The following is a 27356-nucleotide window of genomic DNA, read 5'->3' as shown; positions in this document are numbered from 1 at the left end:
TCCCACAGGGGTTCAATCTCCTTATCTTTATTAATTTATTGCATAAAATATATTTAAACTGCTCTTCAAACTTATGGATACCAAACCGGTATGCAATGGGCATTGTCAAATTCACTATGCCAAGATAGAACAACTGGATAGCTCAGTTGGTTAGAGCGTGGTGCTGATAACATCAAGGTTGCGGGTTCGATCCCCATATGGGACAGCTGCAGATTCCTGCATTGCAGGAGGTTGGACTAGATGATCCTCAGGGTCCCTTCCAAACTCCACAATTCTATGAAACACACTAGTACAAGGAAAAAAACCCCACAAATCTGCCAGTAAAACAGATTTTGAAACACCTGTCTTCCCACTCTGCTGACCTTAATGATTCATGGAAAGTCAACTGTGGATAAACTCTGTGCCCTGAGGTCAGACTCCTTTAGTACTGACATTGCTTGTTCTGGTTGCTGTTTGCCTCTCATTCACTGGCAAGCTGTAACTTACGAGCAAATTGATTTATTATTTCCTTTTTACAAAACTACCGTAAATCTCCAGTGCCCTTTTCCCTTGTCGGAAGAAAACTGACAATTCAAAAATGCTCTGAAGCTAACATCTCTCGAACAAGCAGAGCACAGCAGAGCCACATCTCTGCTTTCCATGTTCAAAAAAACTACAGTGGCTTTTGCCTCCTGGGTGGGTACTGAATATCCCGCACAGGCTAGTGTATAATGGCAGTGGGGTGCGAATTACCGGTCTATCCCATCTTAATGCAGGGGAGAAGGGAAGTCTAAAAGATTTACAGTTGTTTTATTTATTTATTTTTTAATAATATTTATTACTTTTAAAGATTACAGAAAAGGAAAGGAAAAAGAAAAAAGACAAGAGAGAAAAACAAAGAAAGAAAAGAAACAATACAATACAATGTATAAACAATACAAAACACAACCTAAAAACATTAAATTAAACACATTAAACTAAACAAAACAAAACCCTAACCCACCCTAAACCTAAACGAAACAGAACAAAAACCATTTAAAAACATATATCACACCTTTTCCATACTCAATCTTTCATTCCCTTGTTTCCTCGACTTCCTCTCACCTCCCTTTTTGTATTCCACTTCTATTAATTGTTTCAGCAAATCCTTTCCATCTTTCTCTATTTTCTATCAATATCTTAACATATTTTTAACCTTCTTTTTCATTAAAACTAAAATACTTATATATGCTTAACTCCTTATAATATTTCTGCTAAGGCCATAAAATTTCTTTCCACCATTTTTCTATCACTCATTAATCTTACAGTATTTCTATATATAAACTTTAAATTCTCCAATCTTCTTCCACCATCTCCTGTCCCTGGTTTCGGATTCTGCCAGTCATTTCCGTCAATTCCATATAGTCCATCAACCTGGAGATCTTATGTCCGAGGCTCTTAACTCTTTTCCAGGTCCCTTCTGCAGGTCTTCTTCATATTCTTTAATGCCAAAGAGCAGATCTCGGGAAGACTCCAACCTAACCATACTTTTATTCCTTCTGGACAGATCAGCCAAATTTCCATGGTTGAAGCTAAGGTCTATAAGGTGTTTCATGACATGTTTCAAAATTCCTCCAAATCCAAAGGCCCCCAGAACTCCAATGATTTACAGTTGTTTTAGAGTCATGGTGATTTGCAGTTAAATGAAACAACTACATCCAGTGATTATAAATCCCTATAACTTTAGACCAGGGATGGAGAACCTGGCTGTTGCCATTCAAATGTTCCTATAAAGTCATTTCCCAGGGTGTTGCTGCTGTCAGCTACTAGGAGCCACAGTTGAGAGCTGAGCGCCACATAATAAATCTTTACAAATAACATCAACCTACCGCTTCCCTCCCAAATCCCTTCTTCTCACTTAAACATATATTGAGTGGTCTCTCATAACACAGTTAACGCTAACCTGTTCCAAATTGTTCAAGGCACAGTTAAGAAAATGCCACCAGCTGTCTGCTTGTTAGCAAAATTACCTCAGGAAGGCTCTCGCCTCGTTCTGCTGCCTGACTTCTGAGGGTGGGACTCTGGAGGCAAAAGCAGATGCCCAGATTTGCTCTGGAAAGCAGAGGAGAACAGTACAGTGTCTTCGTCAATAAACATCAGAACTCTTGTCTTCCATAGGTAGTATCCAAACATATGTGAAACTGGGAACAGAAATGCATCATCACTTTTAATATAAGAGCAGACAGGACGACATTTCTATATGTTATGGGTGGGTGTGGACTTAAGAAATGCCCAGAGCCTACATATATACATAGCAGGATTACTGATTACAGTGGTACCTCGGGTTAAGTACTTAATTCGTTCTGGAGGTCCGTTATTAACATGAATCTGTTCTTAACCTGAAGCACCACTTTAGCTAATGGGGCCTTCTGCTGCTGCCATGCCGCCGGAGCACGATTTCTGTTCTTATCCTGAAGTAAAGTTCTTAACCTGAGGTACTATTTCTGGGTTAGTGGAGTCTGTAACCTGAAGCGCATGTAACCTGAAGCGGATGTAACCCGAGGTACCTCTGTATATGGAAAGAAGCCAGCATCTATCAGGAACCCTGCTTCTCAGTTGTTCGTGTACACCAGCTTTTGCCAACTTAACGCCCTTCAGACATTTTGGACTACAACTCCCATCAGCCAGTAGGGGTTGATGAGAGTTGTAGTCCCTCCATAAGTGGAGGACACCCCCTTGCCTACCACTGAACTAGGGCTTGGGTTCACTTGTAGTACTTGCATCATGATGGATAGTGCCCTCTCAAGAACTCTCTCTGCATGTGTGCAGAGAGAATTGTCACCAAAAGATAGGCTAGGGGATGTATAATGAGCCGTTCTGAGGTAATTTTAGTCTGTGGGCAGTCAATGGTACCACCAGACAGCACTCTGTAACCAGGCCCTGAAATGTTGTAGGAGATTTTCAGTGTGAGTTAAACAAGATCAATGGTTTATTGAGAGACGTGTGTATTATTTGAGATTGTGTATTGGTGTGTTGTGTTCTTTCATCCTGGTGGAATGTTTGATTTGGGTGGGGCGAACTTGAAGTGTGCAATTTGCATAGCACAGTGACAATAAGCCTGTCTTGAGTAATCAAAACTGTCCTCATTCTTGGACAGCTGTTTAGCCCAAACATATGGGCTAGCAAGCCAAACTCCTAAACTTTCCCAATTTAATTGGGAGATTGCAGCCCCAAAAGACATTTTTTGCACTGTGCTCTTGTGTGGGTCCCTTGACGCGCATGGGAGCATGGCCCCAAAAGACACATGTCTTGGAGAGTATGGCAAGCATTGGATGCTGCCCCATTGGGGCAAATGGGGCACTGCCCACCAACCTCTGCCTACTCTCAGCCTGCTCCCACCTGTCTGCTTTCTTATTTACAACGAGTCCATCAGGCAGCCCTGTCTGTCAACTGCCTCCTCTTTAGTTTTGATGTTGCCTTTGTATAACTCAGCAGGGAGAAGAACGGGAACCAAACTAGAATTAGTTGGCTCTGCCTCTTGTTGGCTCTGGATCCAGAAGCCTCTCTGCCTTCCTCCCTACCCTACCCAGGAAGCACCAGTCACTAGTGCAAGCAAGTAAGCACCAAAGAGATCAAAACTTAACTTCGGTGTGAATATGCATAGGATCAGACTGTCAATGTTCAAGGAAATATAACTTTTAAAGCTCATGTACAGAGTTACAACAGATCTCTGCTGGTCCTATACAGGCACTGTGAATGATGAAAAGTTACCAGGAATTAGCCTCCCTTGGAAGAAGAGATCACTAGAGACTTACAGGGTTTTATAATATTTGGATATTATTTTATTGGGAAGTACTGTAAGCTCCACTGGCCCCAGTGGGACTACTTTCTGGGTAAAGATGCATAAGATTGTACTACTGTTCAGTGTCCAAGTGCTGACTGTTGAAGGACAACTTGAAAGCCCCCCCTCTCTGTTTAGGGTTTTATTTTTACCTTTAAACCAGATATTGGCTGGACAGCCGTTCAAACAGAGGGGCTATCCTCTGCAAGGGATGCAGGTGGCGCTGTGGTCTAAACCACAGAGCCTAGGGCTTGCCAATCAGAAGGTCAGCAGTTCGAATCCCCACGACGGGGTGAGCTCCCGTTGCTTGGTCCCAGCTCCTGCCCACCTAGCAGTTCAAAAGCACATCAAGTGCAAGTAGATGAATAGGTACTTCTCCGGCAAGAAGGTAAACGGCGTTTCCGTGCGCTGCTCTGGTTCACCAGAAGCAGCTTAGTCATGCTAGTCACATGACCTGGAAGCTGTCTGTGGACAAACGCCGGCTCCCTTGGCCTACAGAGTGAGATGAGCGCCGCAACCCCAGAGTCATCCACGACTGGACCTAATGGTCAGGGGTACCTTTACCTTTATCCTCTGCAAAGGACAACACCTAGCCACCCAAATGCTTTCAGATCCCCAGAGTCATTCTTCCCCAAGTTGCTTTGATCATTTAGCTCACACTCTGCCGCTCCTCTTCAGTCTGGAGTCACTTTCCAACAGTCAGAAAAATGCTTCTTTAGTTACCTCTCACACAAAGACTTTCCCATCAGCTTCATTCTCTCCATCAATGGGAGTCATCTTCTGGTAGCTCTCTGGTTCAGAATATTTCAGAAATATCTCCAATAATTTCCCTGCCATTAGCACCATTAAGGAGCCATCAGCAACTCTTCTCAAGTCATCCTTTGTGCAGTCCTGTAGCTGATTGTGTGTGTGTTTGTTTCTGTGTGAGAGAGAAAGGCTTGCTGGCCCATTATGCTTCCATGTGGCCTACAGATCTGCAATTTTGGACGAACGCAGCCCAAGACGTCAGATTATTAGAAAAATCTGGAAGCTGGACATGTATACACTTCTACACTGATTGGGGTGCGGACTGTTAGTGTATGTTGTAAAGGAACAGTAGCAAGAAATCTGACTCGCATATGGTCTGAACCACTGAGATTATAAGAAAAAGTGGTACCTGGACTTAGAACCTTTCCCCAGATACCATTTTCTGTTTGGAGCAATATTATTAGCAGTACCAGGAGCAATGATAGTACGTTTATATATTGCTTAATGCCAAAATGGGTTCCTAAACAGTTTACAAAGTGAGGGAGAGGTAAGTGCACTGAGATCGTCTGGCCCAAGCTCTATCCCTCTTGATCCTGGAGTTGGTAATTAAGGGCTAGGATTTTGGGGAGAGGGGAGGAGAAAAGAACAGCAGACTCTTTTTTCTTCTCTCTTTCTCTCTCTGATGCTGGCATGCAGCTGAGAAACAGTGACCTCTTCTGTGAAAGAAATTATCTTCCAGCAGTAGTGGAAAGAGAGATGAAATGTTGTGGTGGAGGAGGGAATGATTAACAGGGCAAAAACAAGTTATTTGCCTCCCCCTCATTCTTCCTGGAGATTTCTGAACAGTTACAGCTTGCTTACAAGGCAAGCGAGATGCTTAAATGGTGTCTGCACTGCCGTCGTGAAAAACGATTTAACATTTTTGCTTCTGAATGCAATGTTCCCTTGTTTTCCCCCATAGGGTGTGCTTCTTTGAGTCTCGCCCACAGTTATATTTACACATGCTTCTGAGGCATTTCTTTCTATTTGGGAGTCAGGTTAATCCCCTTTTTTGCCTCTGTCCTCCATTTTACTGGGTGGGTGGGCAGAGTTGTTTTAAACTGACACAGGAACAAGTCTTGCAGCTGCTCTCAACCACAGACTCCCACAGGCCCGCGTATTGTGTTATGCACCTGAATGGGGTTTACGTGGTGCCTAGGGGTTGGGACTGGGAGTCTGGCCCTACCCCTGGTATCTGACGGCTGCCCAGGGGTATCTGCTCAGTGAGTGCAGGCATTTGAAAAGGAGCTATCTGCGCAGGATCAGCTATTCATGCCTAGAAGCTCCAGGTCCACACTCAAAACAAGGGTGCGATGGGGCTCTTCTTCATCAGAGGTTTTTAAATGGATGGAGTTTGGATGACCATCTGTCAGGGACACTTTAGCTGTCCTTCCTGCATTGCAGTTCTATGATTCTATGTTACAAGTGGGGCTAACTCAGTCATGTGACCCTTCATGCGTGTAATCTACATATGAAGAGGGCTGCACTCTGCCTGATTTGTGATTTCCTGAGGCCTCCCTCTGTCTTTCTGTGAACTCAACTCCCAACAACATGCCATAAGATCACGGTTTTGTTCCAATTGTTTTTTTTTAAGTGAATCACTTCGCAAACTCATGTCCCATTGGAAAGCTGGGGTGTTCCCCCAAGTATGTAGCAGCCACTGACTGATTTTGGAGGGCTCTGCTCCACCTCCAGGCTGATGTAAACTCAAGCACCTAAGTAACTTATTAGACAGTATATCGTCCTTTATCTATTGACCTGCACTTGTAAGTTACAATACCCCAAACCCACCTCTTCCACTGTATATTAAAGGCAGCCCAATGCTTTCTTCTTCTTTTTTAACATCTTTATTGAAAGTTCAAAAATTACATAATTATATGTGAACTAAACATGGTGAGACTTAAATAAAAAAGAGAAAAAGAGAACCAGAGCCCGCTTAGAAGGGAAAATAAAGGGGGGACGACCCAAAACTGTATATTTTACAAGGTTATTATTGTACACCAGATCTTAACCTATTACAGTATTTGTAAGAATGGATTCCAAATATCATTGAATTAGTCCATGGCAAGTCTGCGTTTTATGCAAGTTGTTCATATGTTGCGAGTTTGTATAAGTCTTTTTATTTTTCCATTTTATCAGTATCAGTATTTTTGCTGTGGTAAGGTCACAGAGAGTCTACTTATATTGTCCTTTTGTAAGGTTCCATGTGCTGGGTATATAATTCAAGAGGATATTTTGCTCGGTAAATGTAAGGTTGTTCCGTACAGTTCTGTTGATGGTTTCAGTTACTTTCTGCTAAAAACCTTTCACTATAGGACAATGGAAAAACATATGTTTTAAAGACGCATTATCCCTATTGCGTCTCCAACAAGGGGGTCCAGTATATTCTAAATATTATTATTTTGTTGTATGAGCCTCAATTTAAGATTTAAGCCCAGTACTTTCTTTGACTCACAACCTGGCCAACCCATCCATGGAAGAACTTCAGAAAGACGGCCTTATCATTCAGGCAGGTTCATGTGGGAGCAAGGAAGATTCTTCTTAGACTTAGAGGATTTATGTTGCTGGGAGCAGCCTTGTGTTAACAACTTGTGACCAGGAACTGCATGCAGATGAGTGAGTGGGCTGGCAGAGGAACGGAACGTTGTGTCCCAACTCCAACATCCTTCTCGGTTTCCATGCTAGCTCCGAAGGCAGGGAAGTCTCTTCTTCCTCCATGACCAATATGGAAATGCAGAGCGGGGTGTGTGTGTGGTGACCTGACCCTCCTCTCCCAGCCCATCTGGTGGAAGTCGGCTTTTTTGTTTGTTTGCTTCCTTGCTAGCCTAGTAGACTGCATTTCAGTGCTGGGCATGAAGAAGGAGGAGGCTTCACAGAAGCTAAAATGCTCGTGGACACTTCAACAAGTAATAAAACATTCTGACTTCCTCTGCCGTGTACATTTAAGGCAGCGTTATTCCACTTTAAGCAGGCGTGGCTTCCCTCAAAGAACCACGGGAACTGTAGTTTGCTGGACTTTGTTGAGAGACTCCTCTTCCCCTCACAGAGCTACAATTCTCAGAGTTCTCTGGGAAGAGGGGTCAACTGGTAAATCACACTGGGGCCTGTAGCTCTGTGAGGGCGCTAGGGGTCTCCTAGGAACCCTCAGCATGCTTAATAAACTACAGTTCCCAGGATTCTTTGCGGGGAGCCATGACTGTTTAAAGATGCTGCTTGAAATCTCTAGTGCAGATGAGGCCTTAGTGGGCATCACATTTTTGTATGTGGTGCTCTCTGTGTGCTATCTCTACTTTTTCTACTAGTCCAGAGCACTATCTTTTTAAAAAGAAAGAAAGAAAAGAAAGCTTTTAGGACTAGGACTAAAAGCCTTAATTGCCGTGATTAATTGCAGATTAAAAGTGTGGGCTGTTAATCACAGTAATACCCCATGGGGTGGGGTGGGGGAAGGAGCTAATGGCAGTGTTGCTAAACAAGCACTATGCATTGCTTGGCTGGAGGTTTCCCACACAATGAATTATTTGCCTGTGCTTAGTAAAGAGAAACTTAGTAAAGAGAAACTCTTCTCTCCATCCTCGCCACTAAATAGCTTGGAAATATCACCTGAACTGAGGCTGCATCACAATACCTTTGAAGCACATTCAAGGCACATTCTTTACCTCAAAGGATTCTGGGCACTGTAGTTCATTAAGGGTTGCTGGGGATTGTGACTCTGTGAGGGGTAAACTACATTGCCCAGAATTCTATGAGGGAAGGAATGTGCTTTAAAGATACGGCGTGCCTATGGTACCTGAGATAGTTCTTTGGAATTTCAGGTAAGATACCCACACAGTTGCTCCCAGTACCATTCACCACAAGGAAGCAGCTTAAGGTCCAAATTAATGTGGTAGAAGATAAGGCTCAGTAAACTAGTTCTGGACATAGATAGAGACATATACAGATACTTATAAGTGCAAAGTATCTCCGTTGCTCCAAATAAGCTGCAGTAATTCAAGATGTAACATGGACAGGTAATACCAACAGACTGACAACTCACAGACAAACTGACATAGTTGTCATACATTAATACCAACAGACTGACAACTCACAGAGAAACTGACGAAGTTGACATACATTAATCACAGATATAGTCAGGGTACTCGGCCTTTGACATAGCAACTGGCTTGGCTGACCTTGCACCTATGATTAGCTCATCCACGGAGTTATTTTCAGCCCATGAATGAAATCAACCCCTTCTCATGTTCATTTATTCCAACAGTAGTGACATATTGATTTTTAAGCAGATAATTAACTAAATAAGCATTTGTTGTGTACAACTATGGGCCAGTGTAGATGGTACAATAAATATGTGGCTGCTGAGAGTGTTTTCTGAATATAGGGAAAGCCAAATGTGTCACTTTCGATTTCTCATATTTCTAATCTTCAATTCAGTCTTCCACATTTCCTCATCAGGTTGCATTTTATTTTTTAAAAAAACCTCTTGAATATTTATCAGTGTTTAGTCTTTGTTTTCCTAATGTACAGTTGTTTGAATGCAATTTTGCCTAATATACTCATTTTTGCAAAGCAGTTTCCTCTAATGTATGCTATTTTCACTACTATGTGCATTTTTCTGCACACTTTGGTATATGCTTTTTTTTTACACATTGCTTGGCCAGAGAACTGCCAAACTGCAAAATTTCAAGAGGTGTGAATTTCAGTGGATGGTTCTTGTCTACTTGGGAAAGTGCAGATTAGGTAGGTTCGCCTTTAAATGTGAACTGAATCAAATTTCTGCCCCATCCCTAGCTGTATATGTATTAGATGTGGTCTGTATATCTGTATACATCGTGTGTGCGCGTGTGCATATGCTTTGACCACGCCCACTGCTGCCATGATTCCCAGAGGGTGGTTAATCATCAAATGTGGCCCCAAGGCAGAAAATGTTAGCCATTCCTGTACTAGACATAAATGAGGGAGAGCTAAATGAACTTTTGCCGTAGTTTTGCGGGCATCTATATGTTTAATATAAAGTGCAAAGACAAGCACCAGATTCTCTGGTGGCCCGCTGGAATGCAGAGCTAACCAGGGCTATTGGCTGTCTGGCTCTGAAGCGTCCTCTCTGATTGCATGGTTTTCCCAGAGCTGAGGGCGATGAAACAATTGCTGAGACGGTTAGAGCACTGGTGAAGGAAAACTCATTCTGAATCAGACTGAAAATGGGTTAGAGCTCAACGTCGAGCCTACCACGTGGTGATAGCGACAGAGAAGAGGACCTTATTTGCCACCTCTATTGCATCTGCAGAAAACAGCAAGTGGTCTTTCAGGTGGTCCGCAATCTAACAGAACCACCTTGACCATCGGGATCTTGTAAGGACCCCAAGATCTCCTGCAATGATTTTGCAAAGTTTTTTTGCAGATAAAGTTGCTCAGATTCAGAAAGAGGTAGAGTGCTGGAGTCCTGTCTGGTCAAGTTGCATAGGATCAGTTCCAATCTGTTACCTCTGAGAATGTGGACAGGCTGCTTGGACGAGTGAAACCGACCACCTGTCTTCTTGTTCCTTGCCCATCCTGGCTCATAAAAGCGAGCTGGGAAGGGCTGAGCGATAGGCTCCGCTGGGTGGTGAATGCCTCCCTCTGTAAGGGAGTCTTCCTAGACCTGCTTAAAGAAGTGGTTATTAAACAGCTTCTTTAAAAACCATCTTTGGACCTGGCCAATATGTCCAACTATCGCCCAGTCTCAAATCTTCCATTCTTGGGCAAGGTGACTGAGCGGGTGGTCACTGAACAACTCCAGGCATGCTTGGAGGATGCGGACCACTTGTATCCCTTCCAATCAGGATTCAGGCCTCATCATGGGACTGAGACTGCTTTGGTCACTCTAGCTGATGATCTCCGGTGGGCCAGGGACTGAGGTAAAAGCTGTGTTCTGGTCCTGCTGGATCTCTCAACAGCCTTTGACACCATTGATTATGACATCCTTCAGGACCATCTAGAGGAGTTGGGAGCTGGGGGCACTGTTATACAGTGGTTCCATTCCTTCTTCCTGGGCTGTGTCCAGAAAATGGTGTTAGGGGGTGAGTGTTCAGACCCCTGGGCTCTCACTTGTGGGGTACCTCAGGGCTCTGTTCTTTCCCCCATGCTTTTTAACATCTATAAGAAGCCGCTGGGGGAGATCATCAGGGGGGTTGGGCTGGGCGTTCACCAGCATGCAGATGATACCCAGCTCTACCTTTCCTTCAAATCTGAACCTGTGAAGGCAGTGGAAGTCCTGTGTGAGTATCTGGAGGCAGCTGGAGGATGGATGGCAGCTAACAGATTGAAGTTGAATCCTGACAAGACAGAAGTACAGTTTTGGGGAAACAGATGGAGGGCAGGCATGGGGGGCTCTATGGTCCTGAATAGGGTTATTGTGCCCCTGAAGGACCAGGTGCACAGCCTGGGTGTCATTTCGGACTCACAGATGTCCATGGAGGTGCAGGTCAATTCTGTGCCCAGAGCAGCTGCCCAGGGTGGCTGGGGAAACCCAGCCAGATAGGTGGGGTATAAATAAAATCATCTTCTTCATCATCATCATCAATGGTTGCTACCAAATACTGACAAATACTAACTGCCATTGCATGTCAACTGTCATATATTGCCAAGTATCAAATACTGAACAAAAAGCATTGCTTGTAAAAGATAGCACATAAGCAGTGTATATATCCAGCAAATATTCAAAGAATCAGACAACAGATGGTGAATATTTGACCTTGAAATTTCGAAAGGAAGAGTTCTGAAAGCATATTTGATTCAGATCCAGATTTAACCCTTTCGTCATTAGAAGATGACTACACAGTGCACTTAAATCAACAGTTTGGGAATGTGAATAATAGAATTGTAGGGTTGGAAGGGATCACGAGGGTCATCTAGTCCAACCCCCTGCAATGCAGGAATCTCAGCTAAAGCATCCATGACAGATGGCCAACATCTGCTTAAAAACCTTGAAGGAAGGACAGTCCACCACTTCTCACTCTGTTCCACTGTCAAACAACTCTGACTATCACCAGGTTGGGCACTGCATCCACCAAACTTACCGTAATTCCCCCTCCAGCCTCCTTTAGAACATGAATTAGTAGTTCTCTTTGGAGGTTAAATTTCAGGGGAGAATGTGCTTTCCCTGTAATCCCATTTAATCACCCCAAAGGGGCTGTGAAGGCACAGAGCCCTTTCAGCTTAAAGGATCCCATAGAGAGGGAGAATCAGACCCATTCCCTGACCTCATCGAGTGTGCAACTTATAACACCAACTTTCCTTCTAAAAGCAGAAAGGGAGCTGGCTTTCCCCTAAAGGCTTGTGTGTTTCTGAAGTCTGCCACCATGCTCTCCCAAGACTACTTCCAGGGAATTTCAGGTTGTACAATTAAATATGATTTTGAGTTCTTGGAGAACCTGCCTACCCAGAGAAATCTGACTTTCTTTCCTCTCTCTTTTTTAACTGTAAAGAAAGTGACAGGGAAATGCACTTGAAAGTGTGGAGATAAAAATGTTTGATGTGATGACATATAACCTCCCCACAAACAAAGAATAATGCATAATAAACAGGTTGTCTGGAAGTGAACTAAGGTACCCTGGCAGCATGCACATGTTGAACTCTTGGTGTTGCCATGTTGGGTTCCCTCCTCCCTTTTAATTAAGCGTTAAAGGCCAATTTGTCATCTGTATTAGGTGACCTGCCACCAGCCTTCTTCAAAGCTTGCTGATTCCTTTCCCTAAACAAGCCCATCACTTTTAATCCCTGTTCATAAGAGCAGAAGGTACTCTACTGCAAAGGCCATTTTAAAAAAAATAGCATTCAGGGGAAGCTCATCATGAATGAGAATTAACTGAGCCATGCATCAGTGAAGAAGAGGACCTGGGGTGGTGTTCTTTTTTGTTTCCAAATTGCTCAAATGAGTTAATAACTTTTCAGATTTATCCTACAGTTCGTGTGGCATACGGATGACACTCCAAAGAAATCAGCTTGCCATTCATGTGCTCACATTTATTCAATCAAACTCTCATGATTATCCATTAGTGGTTCTGTCAGATGAAATAGTGCAGGGGATACAAGTAGGGTTCAACAAGATAATTTAACCCATCATTGCCTCGTCTTCTTCAATTGTTTCACCTCCAGAATACGTAAATCTTCATTCTTGGGTTTCATTTGAGCTGGGGCTTCACTCCAGCCCTGGCGCATGTGAAATAGCAATAAGGAGAATGATGATGAGCTCACAGAGGCTGTATTTGGACATCATGGTTAATGATAGTTTGCTGTAATGGGAATTAATTAGGCTCCTCCCTATAGTTGCATGCGCCCCTCAAGGTGTAGATCAGAAGCTTTCACTTCTGATTTCAGTTCAGCAAAGTTTTGGATTAGTCTGAATCCTAAATATGGTTAATGTTGACTATGGGTTTTTTTGTTTTGTTTTTTAAGATGGATTCACTAACCATGGTTGGAAGTTGGCTTCTTTCAAACAAACCATAGTTAAGATCAAACACAATGTGCTGGGTTCAGTTAATGGGAAATGGAAGCAAAAAATTCCAGACTTCTCCCTGTGGCCATGCTAAAAGAGGAGGGGGAGTACATGAGACTGAAAGGAGCTAGGCATGTTTCCATCACACTACACCGTAGTTTACTGTGGTGCCCAAACACAGCCTGTATATGCTCAGATACCCTCTTTTTCTTTATTACTGTTTCACATACTCCTGGGCTAAAGTATGTTTAAACCCATAGTTTATCCTGACATCTAAACACAGGCATTATGTGCCCAGTCTCCCCATTTTCATTATTACTATTTAATACACTCCAGGGCTAAACTATGGTTTATTGTTACCCGCTCTGAGACCCCACAGCTAATTCTCCCCTGGCCTCCTCGCTGGCCCAAGTAGGACCAATTCAGCCAGCTAGCCCTGGTGATTACCTAATGCTTATTTCCCCTAAATTGATTTCTGAATTTCATTGTTATTCATGTTTTTATACTGTATTTTACGCTGCTTTTACAATAAGTGTTTTAAATTTGTTGTTAGCCGCCCTGAGCCCGGTTTTTGAACCGGGAAGGGCTGGGTTTAAATGCAATTATTATTATTATTATTATTATTATTATTATTATTATTATTATTTATTGTGCAGTCCGAATGCAGCTGCATAGACCACAGAGATCACAAGAGAGGGTCTCCTGGTCAAAGGGCATGCGTTTCAGAGAGTCTAGAGCTGTGACATCTTTCCTTTTAGAAATCAAATTCTGCCTTTTTAATTCAAAGCATCTCTCCCCCTCTCTCCCAGAGACATTGTTCTGTTTGGCTGTAAACAGCAGGAAGAATTATTTGCCCAATAAAGTGCGGCAATTATCTTGTAACGAGAGTGTCCAGAGCCCTGTTGGCGAATTCTTCCGAAGCTGAAACCCCATCCATCTTCCTTCTCCAGAGCTGTCAGGGCACTTCCTGACACAGCAATCACATCTTGTTGCAGACACTGAAATGTCTGGACCAACAGTGTACCCTTCTCATCAGCATATATCTGCATGTGTTACTTAGGCTGAAGGAAGGCATCCTTCTTCACATTTGCCTTTCATATGTCATAGCACCTTCAAGGTTTACCCTGAGCGATATAGGTGCCTGCTCACTCCACAAGCAGGTAATTACACTATCAGAGGACAGCGCTTTCATTTTTATTTTTTAATACGATGCGCTATAAACAGGAGCGAAGAAAAGGATGGAAAGATTTCTCCGCCCAGAATCCAGCAGACCTGGCAACCCTACTTACAGCAGGCTGCTATCATCATCTCACACTGCTTGTGAACCTCACTGCAGTTTTGAAAAGGAATATTCATTGAGGGGAGAGATGGCACTTTACAGGCGATCAGTGGGTGATGAAGGAAAATGGATAGAGGAATTCTCATGCTGAAAATACTCTGAATGATCAAATCTGTCCCAGGTATAACAGAATATTGGACATTTACATGAGCTTTCCTTGTTAAGTGGGGCCTGCCAAAGCAATTAAAATATGCCAATATATATGAAGCACATTTAGTACCTTCAGAAACGTTAGCTCGTTTGTTTGTTTTTAAAGTCACCATTCAGCGTTTAAATTACAAGCTCTCCTTTTTGCCAATTTTGAGCATTCGTGGATATTTGTTTCAGTTTTCCTCACAGTTCTGCTCTCCAAAGTTTGTGCTGGTGGAGTGAAAAAACCACATTACTGCAGTCATTCCTACACTCCACTCGGCCTTTCAGAATGAGCAGCCATAGACTCATAACATTACTGAATTTTAAGAGTTGGAAGCAGCCTCAGAGGTCGTCCAGTCCAGTCCAGTTATCTGTAAGCCACATTTTCCACAAGTGCATTGGATTGGCTCCAAATTAAGTTAGTCACACTTCAATGCAATCAATTCAACAAGCTAGTCATGACTTAATTTTAAGACCCATTGATTCCAAAGGGAGCAAAGTACAACTAGCTTACAGCGCAGTCCTATACATGATTACTCCAAAGTGTGCTCCACTGACTTCTATGGGACTTGCTCACAGGTAAGTTGGTATAGGAATTGCAGCCTTACTCTGGTTCCAATCTATTGCACCCAGAGCAGTTCACAGAAAATAGCAGTTAAGCCACAATTACATTTTTAATACCGCTACAACATGACAATTCCAGTTAGCAATTCAATTAAAGCACATCAAAGATTTGAGCTTACTAATGAGTCAATTAACAACCTACAGAACCCTTCAATAGACTAGATCTGGCAAAGGAGACTGCCTCTCCTCTGGAGGACCTTGCCCCAAAACTATCAATTGAGAGAGGGAATCAGACAGAGAATGGAAGGGTATAGAGACCATTTCTTCCCCTGCAGCCTCACGGCATTAGCCTCTCCTTCTCACACAGGTTATTCTCTTCTGGATCAACCTTGCCGCAGCTTCCATCCAGGATGAACACTGTGAGAACCTTTCTCTGGCCACCAACATCACTGGTAAGTGGGCTCCTGCTATTTGGCTCTTGTCTCCGGGAAACCATTACACTATCCTGCTTCTCGGACAGGGAAAATGCAAGTGCTCACCAAGGCTTTGAGACTACGAGGTTGATCTCTGTGTTTTGAGACTAAGGTTTGTACCCAGTGGCCTGGCTTCAGTAAATGTCAGGTTCTGGTTGGCAGTGGGTAATCTGGAGGTCTTATCTGGCTCTTTAAGACCAAGGGTAGGGAATTTCAGGCCTGGAGGACATGAGTGACACTCCAGGGACAGATCTACACTCATGGTTTTTAATGTCGTCGTCGTCTTCTTCTTTAATTTTTAATTTTATTTTGACAAAGTAATAATTATAAATAAATAAGAATAAAAATGTGCACCCCACCACCAAGACCATTCCATTGTAACTATCCAACCTCCCAAAATTTCAACAGCTCTTGAGATGGTTTGACCCCTTTCCGTTTTCATGGTACAAATTCTACAAACACCCTCCATATCTCCTCAATATAATTTCTGCTGCATATTGCCCATCTTACCTTAAAGTTAATTTATCATCAATTGCTATATCCCACACCTCTTTATACCATTCTTCCATTTTGTATACTGCTTGCCCCTTCCACTTCCTAGCTACAATAATACGTGCAGCTGTCAATAAATTTATGAGCAAGTCCTTCATAGCTTGTGGACCTTCCACCCCATCGTAAACTGCTAACAATGCTAGGTTTTTAATGTTAAGGAAGGGTTGAGGGATGGTTTTGATAACCATATGGCTGTATGACGTTCTACTTTTAACGTTCATAATGCATTACTAAAATGTGACACTAGAGAGTCACCTTTGCTGCAGAACAACCAGCAACTGGCAGTAGGAAAACAGCATTCTGACAGAGATAAGAAACACTTTCCCCCCAAGTATGCCCTGTGATGTTTTAGAATGATGTATCTAATACCGTTCTAATAACGTTAAACAGGTCATTGTAGATCCAGCCCAGGCCTCTCTATGCAGCCCCTGGAACTCTCCAGCTACCCCTGCTTCCCCTTCAGTGTTTTTGCCTGGCTGGACTGTGTTCTTGAGCTCTGATGATGCCTCCTGCTTTCATGTATGGAGAGGGGAGATGGCAAGAACTAGGGAAAGCCCTTGAGCAGGACCTGAGCACAACAGCAATCTTCCCTCCTGTGATCTCCAGCAACTGGTATTTGGAAGCATTATTGCCTACAGCTGTGGAGTCAGAGCATAGCCATCATGGCTAGTAGCCATTGTTAGACTCCTCCACAAATATGTCCAATGTTTTTTGAAAGCCATCTAAGTTGGGGGCCATCTAGAGCCTGGATAGCTGAGTTGGCTAGAGGATGGTGTTGATAACCCTAAGGTTGGGTTCCCACGAGGCAAGACACAGTGATAACAGCAAGAACTTTTATTGAACTAACAGAACTGGACAACAGGGGCAAAGCAACTGCTTATATACATTTCTGAAGGCCTGGGCCACTCCCACTCCCAACACGATTGGCTGTCTAAACGTCCAAGCTGCGAATCATGACTTAGTGTTTAAGGGCCAATGGCAGAGGCCCAAGTCTTGAAATGTTCTGTGATTGGATATCATGTATCGAATCAGAACACAGGGGCTCAGAATCCTTAGTCCAGACTCAAGCTCAGGCAAACACAGGCCACTGAGTACATAACAAGCTGCATATTCCAACATTCAACTTCATTGGATGTCCATGATTTCTGGTGTTAGGGGAGACAGAGAAAAATCTCTTCTCTGTCTACTTTCTTCATGCCACGTGTAAATTTTACAAATTTCTATCATGTCACTTCTTCCCTGCCTTCTCTCTAAACTAAAAAATCCCAAATGCTGCAAGCCTTCTCAAAAAAGGAGTGACTCCACCCCTTGATCACTTTGGTTGCCCCCTTCATTATTATTTTTTTAAAATAAATTTTCTTAAGGTTTATGGAGAAAAATACAAAACTTAATATCGTTTTCTTTTTTCTTTTTTTTTAAAAACCCAAACCAAGACTTCTATCTAGATACAATAAAAACACAAAAATGGGGGGAGAGATGATAGATGATATAGATAGATAGATGATAGATAGATAGATAGATAGATAGATAGACAGATGATAGATAGATAGATATAGATAGATGATAGATAGATAGATAGATGATAGATAGATAGATAGATGATAGATAGATAGATAGATAGATAGATAGATAGATAGATAGATAGATATAGATAGATGATAGATAATAGATATAGATAGATAGATAGAGGTTAAGAGAGAAAGATAGAAAAATAAGATTCAGAAAATAAAGAAGTTCCAATTCTTCATCTGTTCGCTGTAAAAGAAACAATATTCACTCTGTTGTTGTTTAGTCATTTTGTCGTGTCTAACTCTTCGTGACCCCATGGATCAGAACACGCCAGGCACTCCTGTCTTCCACTGTCTCCTGCAGTTTGGTCCAATATAAAAGCCAACAAAGCCACTTTCTATAAACAAACATTATCTTCAGTCCTCAAATGCCCCTTTCCTGAAACTTTTCCAACTATAGGTTCCTGGAAGGTTGCCTAATGTCACCCTCAAACTGAAAAAGGTTCATCCCAGCAGCAGAGTAAGCTGATCGGGCACCTAGGGTGGCGCACGTTCCCTGCACCCAGGGCCAAGGCCAGCTGCCCGCGGGGCAGGGCAAGCCGGGGCAGGACGCTCCTCGGGGCCTCCGAGGAGTCTGCCTGCCTCCTCCCACTCAGCCACCCTACAGCTGGGGGGGAAGGTGGCAGGCGGACCATTTGGGGCGCCCAAGTCACCGTGTCACTCCCAGGAGAGACGCGTGGCTTGGGTGCACTGCAGGCCCTGCTGTGAGTACTGCCTGGCATTTTGTCACCCCCTTCAGTGGTGACACCAGGGGCAACCGCCCCCACCGCCCCCATTCTTCCGCCCCTGCATCCTGGTCCTGATTAGGTTCTAATCCCCTAAAGAATGGGGAATGAGGCTGATATTGACTCATGAATGAGGCAGGAGCCATTGTTATGCTTCCTAGCCCTGAGGATAGTTCAGTGATTTGTTTGGAGTGGGGTAGGAGACCCGAAGGACACAGTATGAATAAACTCCCTTCTCCAGCTTGTGTTTGACAACACTGGACTTAGAATCATACAAGTCAAGACTCTCCTCCACCCAATCCAGAAATGCCCAGTGTAAATGGCATTCATTAAATTCATATTAATTAACTTGCAAGTTAATTTCCTGCCTAATTAAGGGGCACGCTTTGCTGCAGTTACTCCTTCGTGTGGATTGCATCTGCCAAGTCATTAAATCATACTGAGTAATTTTATAAAGCACGCTCGCATGAAGAGTTTCTGATTTGGGTCATGGGTTAAGTGTAAATGGAATGGAGAGAGTTCTAGGCTAGGCAGGAGACAGAAAGCGAGACCTGTTTGGCTAGTTGCTCCTCCCCAGGGCCTTATACATCTGTCAGGGCTCCTTTGATAAGCACCTGACACCCTCCATTAAAAGGTAAAGGGTAAAGGGACCCCTGACCATTAGGTCCAGTCGTGGCCGACTCTGGGGTTGCGGTGCTCATCTCGCTTTATTGCCCAAGGGAGCCAGCTTACAGCTTCCGGGTCACGTGGCCAGCAGGGCTAAGCCGCTTCTGGCGAACCAGAGCAGTGCACGGAAACGCCGTTTACCTTCCCGCCGGAGTGGTACCTATTTATCTACTTACACTTGGACATGCTTTCGAACTACTAGGTTGGCAGGAGCAGGGACTGAGCAATGGGAGCTCACCCCGTTGCAGGGATTCAAACCGCCGACCTTCTGATGGGCAAGCCCTAGGCTCTGTGGTTTAACCCACAGCACCACCCGCGTCCCAGACACCCTCCGTTATAATTGGCCTTTTATTGGATTTGCAGCTGTGGCTCAGCGCTCTCTCCTTTCCTCCTGGAGGCCTCATGTGGAAATCCATCACAGGTAGAATAAATGTTTGGTGGTGCCCTCTGTTTGAGGACTGTCCAGTCAGTTTGAAGATAAGGAACTAGAAAAAGGGAAAGCAGGAGCCTTGAAGTTGCCCATCAGAAGCTGGCAGCAGCTGGTGCCTGCAACCAAGTCGCCCGGTGTCTTTGCCGTTATGGTGAGATGTAGTGCATTTCTACTGAAATTATAGCAATTATTTCTAAATCTCCCATCTATGCATATGAATTATCATGTGGAAATTAAATGCAAATTGGTGGCCTCTTTTCCCCCTCCCCCCACCATTATGGGAGGGGGGTGATAAAAGACCTTCTTTGGCGACGCATTACTGGTCACCCTATTGCTTCTGCTTCGATGGTTCTCTGCCCTGATATGCAGAGGGGCAAAGGCAACTGGGTAGGGAAGGAAATGGAGCAGGTGGGGCAAATGCTCTCCACCCAAAGGCAGTATTAAAACCCACAGTTTTCAAGCATCACCTAATACAGGTTGAATGCGTCTTGCCTAAGGATCCCCAGATTTTTGGAGCCAGCATTGCGGCCAGGGGTCATTTTTCAGAATCTGAAGAACGCCAGAGCCAGTGTGGTGTAATGGTTAGAGTGTTGGGCTTGGACCTGGGAGTCCCAGGGTTTGAATCCCCACTTGGCCATGAAACTCGCTGGTTGACCTCCAGCCAGCCCTCCATCTCTTAGCCTAACCTACCTCACTGGGCTGTTGTGAGGATGAAATGAAGAGGAGAACCATATACACCACCTTGAGATCCTTAGGAGATAAAAGCAGTATATAAATGGAATAACTAACTAACACAGGAAGCTAGCTTAGAATGAGTTAGAGTCATGCACCCCTTTAGCTCAGTGTTACCTGCACTGGCTGGCTCAGGTCTCCAGGGTTTCTGGCTGGCGCTTTCCCCCACTCTACCTGGGCACACCAGTGGATTGAAGCTGAGTCTTTCTGCATGTAAAGCAGGTATCCTAACACCAAGCTACAGTCTATCCTGGGATTCCCAGGCCCTCTGTGGATACAGGTTCCAACACATGCATCAAAATATACACAAACGTTTTCTTGCTTTTCCTCCTTTGGTTTCAGATCCATTTTACTCACTTATCTATGAGGAGGTGGGGAGGGCGAGGGAGGATAAAACTCCGGATAGTGGCAGCCACCTACATTTTTCTCAGAATAAACTCATTGAAGCAAATGGACCTAACTTAGTCCTACTAATTCTTATGAGTCTGCTGTGAGCAAAACTGAGTTGAAGACCAACCAGGGGCATTGCAGGTATGCAGCCTCCTTAGGCCAGTGCTGGGCAGGAGAGACAGAGGGAGAGGAGGATGTGTGCTTGCAAAACACCTGCCCAAGCGCTGCCACTGGCCGAGGAATCGTCGGCTTGTTTTTGGGGTTGATGGATGGGCCTTACGGATTGCTGATGATAGATGTCTCTGCCAAGCTGCTCATTTACAGGGCTTTGCAAAACTGCTGCCTGAAATTAAGTATTGGCATTTTCAGCAGGTGAGTCAGTCCCGTTTGAAAGAGGCTGCAGGGAGAACCATAAGGTCACCCTTTCCCTGCCCCCATTTCTCCAGACATAATTTACCTCTGGCCTGCCAATGGTCAGCAGGCCTCTCCACATAGACCAACATCATTAGCACTGTTGTGTGGAAGCTGAAGCATTAGTAACAAATGGTTGGCTAGTAACTTTTCTGACTTTATTTACAAGGCATGCCATAAATGAAACCCTGTATGTAAGTGGCTCTCTTGGCCCCTTCTATCGGCCCATATGGGACCAGCACTGGTGACCGGACCTGGCAAATATTTAATATTCCTACTTTCATGGCTGTGATTCGTGGGGTGGCCACTTAATTTTATTTTGGTTTTACTGTGATTTTGAGCTGTGTTTTAATCAGTTGTTTGATTTTGTGTTTTTAATGTATTATATATTTGGTTTTAGCCTCCCTGAGCCCGGCCTTGGCCAGGGAGGGCGGGGTATAAATAAAATTTATTATTATTATTATTATTATTATTATTATTATTATTATTATTAGTGAAAACCAGGGCTGTGGGTAAATTGTGATTCTGCAGGTGCACAAGAAAAAAATGAGCATAAATCCAGCTTCCTAAGCATCTACTTGCTCTATTATTCCCCCCCTAAAAAAAAAACACTGGATGCCATCCTTAGTATTTTTTTTTTAACCCCCTTTAACTTGAAAAGCAAAATACGACACTTTTTGAAACCCATAATACTGCTGGGTCTTAAACTGGTGCAGAACCTTATGTCATCTATTCATTACTTTTTCCTTTTGTGACTTGATTTGTGTTCTCCTTCACACTTTTCCTTATTTACCCCACACAATACATTCACCTTATCCGAATTCATGTATCAATCCATTTGTATATCCCCACCGATCAATGATTACCAAGAAGAGGGAGAAATATATCTGCTTGAGAAAAGGCAACACTTTTTAAACACGGCTTAAGAGCAGTGGACTCGTAATCTGGTGAACCGGGTTTGCTTCTCCGCTCCTCCACATGCAGCTGCTGGGTGACCTTGGGTTAGTCACACTTCTCTCAGAGTGTTTGTTGTGGGGGAGGAAGGGAAAGGAGCTTGCTAGCCGCTTTGAGACTCCTTAGGGCAGTGATAAAGCGGGATATCAAATCCAAACTCTTCTCTTCTTCAGACACTGAACACATTATATTAGATTAGTATTAAAGAATGTGTTCGGAGAGGTATGTCTGCTCATTGATAGGATATCAAGATCTGGATCGATGAAGGAGGGAGTCACCGCCGCATGGAGGGTGCCCTTGCACCAGGCACCTGTCACTCACCACTGTTGATGTACACAGTGGGATCAAATTTTAGCATCAAAAAGGAGGTGTGCATGAGGGTAGCTAGGGCTCTCCACCCTCCCATATCTTGCTTCCCTACAATCCGTCACTTGGGTTTCTTCTTCTATCAGAACCCTGGCACTTCCTTCCCAAAGCCCATGAAGCTTCTGTCTGGCTAAGAGATGGAGGCGCGATGCTCACATGCATGATGCCAGGACGTCAAGATGTCACATGCCCCTTCCCCAATCTCCCTCGCAAGCTGGCGCTTCTGGCCCTACGGAAAATTTCAGCGCACGCCACTGCTGCCAACCTCTCTACCTAATTTATATCTTGGCTTTCCTCCGAAGAATCTTAGGGTGGAATCCACAGTTCCACCACAACTGGAGGTCTCAGAGCTGTGAATTTATTTCCCACACATTTTCAGCCAGGCAGACTCAAGAGGAATGCCTCTTAGCACACACAGAGTATCTTCCCAGTAGCGGAAAACTGCCTAGACTGAGGATGCTCACAGTCAAAGGATGCAGCTTCCCAGAAAACTCCAGAGCTTCTAAACTAGAGTCATCTGTCCAGTAAAGATGTGACGAAATGCTTCCCTCCCCTCTTTGGCTGGGGCAGGAACCTGCCTTGTTGTTTCTCATTTGTTTTCCACCCTAAAGGACCTCTTTCCTTTTGCTTTGGTAGCTGCCGCGTGCCCTTGGGTGCCAGGCGTGATGGATGGCCGCTGCTTTCCCCTGCCATTTGTCATGCCCAAACCTGTAGTGCCAGTGGCTTCTTGGGCTCCTCGTCCATTAATATCCCAGAGAGTGTCTGGGTGATGCACTGTTTGCTTGCCGCTTGCTACACGCCTGCCAAGATTGATACAGCAAAGAAAGCGGCAAGCAGATGGGAAGATGCACAAGCAAGCCAACCCATAATCAAACTGTCCGTCACATGGCAGAGTGGTGGTGCTGGTGGGAACTATTAGCAAGATGTTCAGCCCTGGGGGTCCTAAGTTAAATCAGTGGTGCTGTTACATAATTTTAGACTCTGGACTTAATGGTGCCACTGGATTTTCCAGTCTTAAATTATTTCACAGGAGCGTCCCTCCCACCTTATTAGATGATTGTGTGTTTTATTCCACTAACTTCATAATCAGGTGTGCCAACCTTGCTGTGTTTAGGGGCCTTCCTGCTCATTCTGCTGAGTCCTGCTGAGTCCCAGTCCTGCTCTGGTGGCACCACTGAGCTCAATTAATTGTGGAAGCGCTCCATAACATCAGTGGAGGGAAAATAAAAGGGTGCAGCTCTTGAACTTTTTTAAGAACAGGAGCGATGGCATTATCATCCGGAGTGCCAGGGCAAGTGGTTTGATGAGGGAATAATTTGACCATGAAGATTTCCACTTTTACTATTATTTATGACAGATTAGCATAGAGAATGAGGGAAACAGCCAAGCAGAGGCTAGGCACTTCTTTCCTTTCCTTTGATGGAATCCCTACTTCAGCCACGGAGTTTTAATGATAACTCTTCTTTACAAAACTGTTTGTGTTTCTTATTAAAAGCTAAACGTCGTATTTCAGCTGCCTTAAGATCTTTTGATCAATATCAGTGTGTTTTACAAGGTGAATCTGTGCTGTCAGAAGCAAGCACCACTGAGTACGTTGCAGCGTACTCCCAGAAAACTATACAATCACATCCAACTATTTTCCCAGGGTATGTACATTTCATTCTTTGTTTGTTTTCTAACAGAAGAAAATCCTTAATAAAAAACGAATTAAAAACAAAGCAAAACTATACTCCCAGGAAGCTATATAATTACCTTCATGCTGATCCTAATGAACTGGGTATTGTGCTATGTATTGCTGTTCATGTGTCTGTTTGTAATTATTATTATTTTCTTATATATTAATTTATGTACCACTAATATGCCAGATTGGCTTCTAAGGTGTTTGCAACTATGAAATCAATACATAACTAAAATACCCAATAACAAGTCCATTGGGGCACTAAAACATCCTTAATTTAAATATATGGTAAAGCAAAACATTATAATTAAAACGACTTTTTAAAAAGTTAAAATAATTTTTGATGTTCATTTATATACCATATTTGTATACCCATAATGATATATAGGATCAACACAGCAGTCTATATTGAGTGGAAGAATGCAGCTGCCTGCATTTTTTTATTCTCTTTATGGCATGGCTGTGGGTTCCAGGGGGGAAGGGGGTAGGGGGCCTGTAATCTTATTTCTAGGTTGCTTTCTATAAAAACATCTCTAAGTGGTGTAGAGCAAACCAAAGCATATCATAACAACACTGAAAGCATGCCATGAAATACAAAAATAAAATATAGCCTCTTAAAATACAAAAGGGCAGTCTCCACCTTTAACAATCCAGGTTAGCCTGAGCAAAAAAGCGTATCTGCAAGAGACTTTGAAGCAGGGAGGGATGGAAATCACACAAGAGAATGTTTGAGTGGTATTCCCTGTTGTTTTAGTCTTCAAGCATTATGTCAACAATTACACTATTTCTTGCCTTCTTTTTGGCATTTCCCTTCCATTGAAATGCATTTGAATCAATTGTGTGATTCGTTATGTAATTAATTTTGTTAGTTTCGGCCATAGCGGATAGGTTTTAGCAGGAGCCGGAGAGAAGCTGAACAGCAGCAGAAGAGAAACAGCGCTGATTGTGACAAACACAGGACAGCACAGAAACTGCTGCCTCCATACATCCCTAGACACAGGTGACCCAATAGCGCATCCCAACTATGAATTCCTGGACTTCAGAATTCAGCATGACACCACTGTGTTGCATTCTACTGGGGCTCTTCAGCAGCTCCTGTTTATATCGGTGGAGGCTGTGTAGCTGAAGTCTTTGTGGCTTGTGCTTTGCATGAGTCCAGCATAATATCCCTAACTCTGGGTTGTGATATCAGGTAATGAAAGGTGTATTTACTGGAAGTGTCAATGGAGGGTTTTTAAAATCAATCAATCAATCAATCAATCAATCAATCAATCAAGGGGCATGGGTGGCACTGTGGTCTAAACCACAGAGCCTCTTGGGCTTGCCAATCAGAAGGTAGGTGGTTTGAATCCCCGCAACAGAGTGAGCTCCCGTTGCTCTGTCTCAGCTCCTGCCAACCTAGCAGTTCGAAAGTGAAATATACTCAGAGTCAAGAGTGGATTTCATGCTCTTTATTCAGCTCATAGTGGTGAGGAGGAATCAAAGTTCCCCCAGAATGTCTGCTTTATATACATTATTTACACAATGGGCCCCACATGATTGGCTAATTCCAGGATTCTCCTGTAGGCCAATCAAGTTGCGGATTCACTTCCACCTGGAGCTGGATTGGGTGGCTCCTGTGAACCAATCAGACTGCTGCATTCTGAATCCTATTGTTCTAGGACCAATCACTGATGCATTTTGGATCCTATTCAACTCATTACATAACAGAAAGCATGCCAAAAGTGCAAGTAGATAAATAGGTACCCCTGTGGGGGGAAGGTAAACGGCATTTCTGTGCACTCTGGCTTCCGTCACGTTGTCCCGTGTGCCAGAAGCGGTTTAGTCATGCTGGTCACATGACCCGGAAAGCTGTCTGTGGACAAACGCCGGCTCCCTCGGCCTGAAAGCGAGATGAGCGCCACAACCCCATAGTTGCCTTTGACTGGACTTAACTGTCAAGGGGTCCTTTACCTTTTACCATAAGTAAGTAAGTAAGTAAGTAAGTAAGTAAGTAAGTAAATGTTTAAGTCTCAGGCTCTATCTGTTAATTGATCCCATTTGCAAACTGCGATTGACATTAATCAGTACGCCTTTCGAGAGAGCCCAGAAGAAAGGGGACAGTCTTAAGTGTGAGGTGACTTGGTATTTTATAAGCAAAAGCTAGGACTCACTATGGGGGGGGGAGTGGGGGCATGCAATGAAATGTTGCAATGTGGAATGCTCCTGTTCATGGGTCCATCCTAACATGTCCTGTTCCAGGATACTCCATTACATTCCTCCTGCCTGCTGTTTTTCCATCCCCCTCTCTTGCTGCTAGCACTCTGCGGCCAGTGAGGCATACTTAGTTCCCACTGGGCTGTTTTTATCCCCACATGCAAGCACTTTTGGAAGGATTCTAAATAATTTTTTGTACTTCTGCAAATCTTGGGGTTATTCCAAGCCCACTGGCTGCCAACCTCTCTCTTGTGTATGGATAGTGCCATTCTGACTACATAAGGATCCACACTCAGAGAACTGCATTTCTTTGATATTATTTCCTCTTTCATTGCGCTTGGGAAATTTTGAATATAGAGTCATTCTCCTGTGGTCGTAAATTGCCAAATGGTGTGACTGACAGGCAAGGATGGAAGAAACTCTTCAATTTCAGTTCCCCATGTTTTTCATCATTCCACTCTTAAATTCGGTTTTCCACATCTGTGCAGTATGTTATGATTTATTTATTTTTGAACAATCCTTCTGAAAACTTGTCCGTATTTTAGTGTGTGTTTCTTCCAATATGCAGCCTTTTTAATGCGACTTTAACATTTTTGCAAGCAGTTTCACCTAATACAATGTGCTTTGCATGTAATTTTCACTCCCATGTGCATCTTTCCCCCTAATATTATTCATTTTGTACTTTCTGTTTGGCTGGAGAACTGCCTTGCAAAATTTGGAGAAATGGAAATTTCAAAGGATAGCTGTGTTTCGATTCTCATATTCATGCAAATAAGGTAAAAAGGTAAAGGGACCCCTGACCATTAGGTCCAGTCGTGGCTGACTCTGGGGTTGCGACGCTCATCTCGCTTTATTGGCCGAGGGAGCCGGCGTACAGCTTCCGGGTCATGTGGCCAGCATGACTAAGCCACTTCTGGCGAACCAGAGCAGGGCACGGAAACGCCGTTTACCTTCCCTCCAGTACCTATTTCTCTACTTGCACTTTGAACTGCTAGGTTGGCAGGAGCAGGGACCAAGCAACGGGAGCTCACCCCGTCGTGGGGATTCAAACCGCCGACCTTCTGATCGGCAAGTCCTAGGCTCTGTGGTTTAACCCACAGCGCCACCCGCGTCCCTGCAAATAAG

General features: G+C 43.8%; 1 protein-coding gene across 1 annotated transcript in view; it reads left to right on the top strand.

Moving 5' to 3' along the window:
* The window catches only part of CRHR1 (corticotropin releasing hormone receptor 1), a 65348-nt gene that overhangs the window by 7263 nt on the left and 30729 nt on the right, over positions 1–27356 (top strand). The window contains exon 2 of the mRNA XM_053362114.1: positions 15458–15542. Coding sequence (XP_053218089.1) covers positions 15458–15542 — 85 coding nt within the window. The remainder of the gene's footprint in view (positions 1–15457; positions 15543–27356) is intronic.

This window comes from Podarcis raffonei, chromosome 13 (genome assembly GCF_027172205.1).
Source record: "Podarcis raffonei isolate rPodRaf1 chromosome 13, rPodRaf1.pri, whole genome shotgun sequence".
NCBI lineage: Eukaryota > Metazoa > Chordata > Lepidosauria > Squamata > Lacertidae > Podarcis > Podarcis raffonei.
The sequence above is the reverse complement of the archived record's forward strand: the minus strand, read 5'-3'. Positions and strand labels throughout refer to the sequence as shown.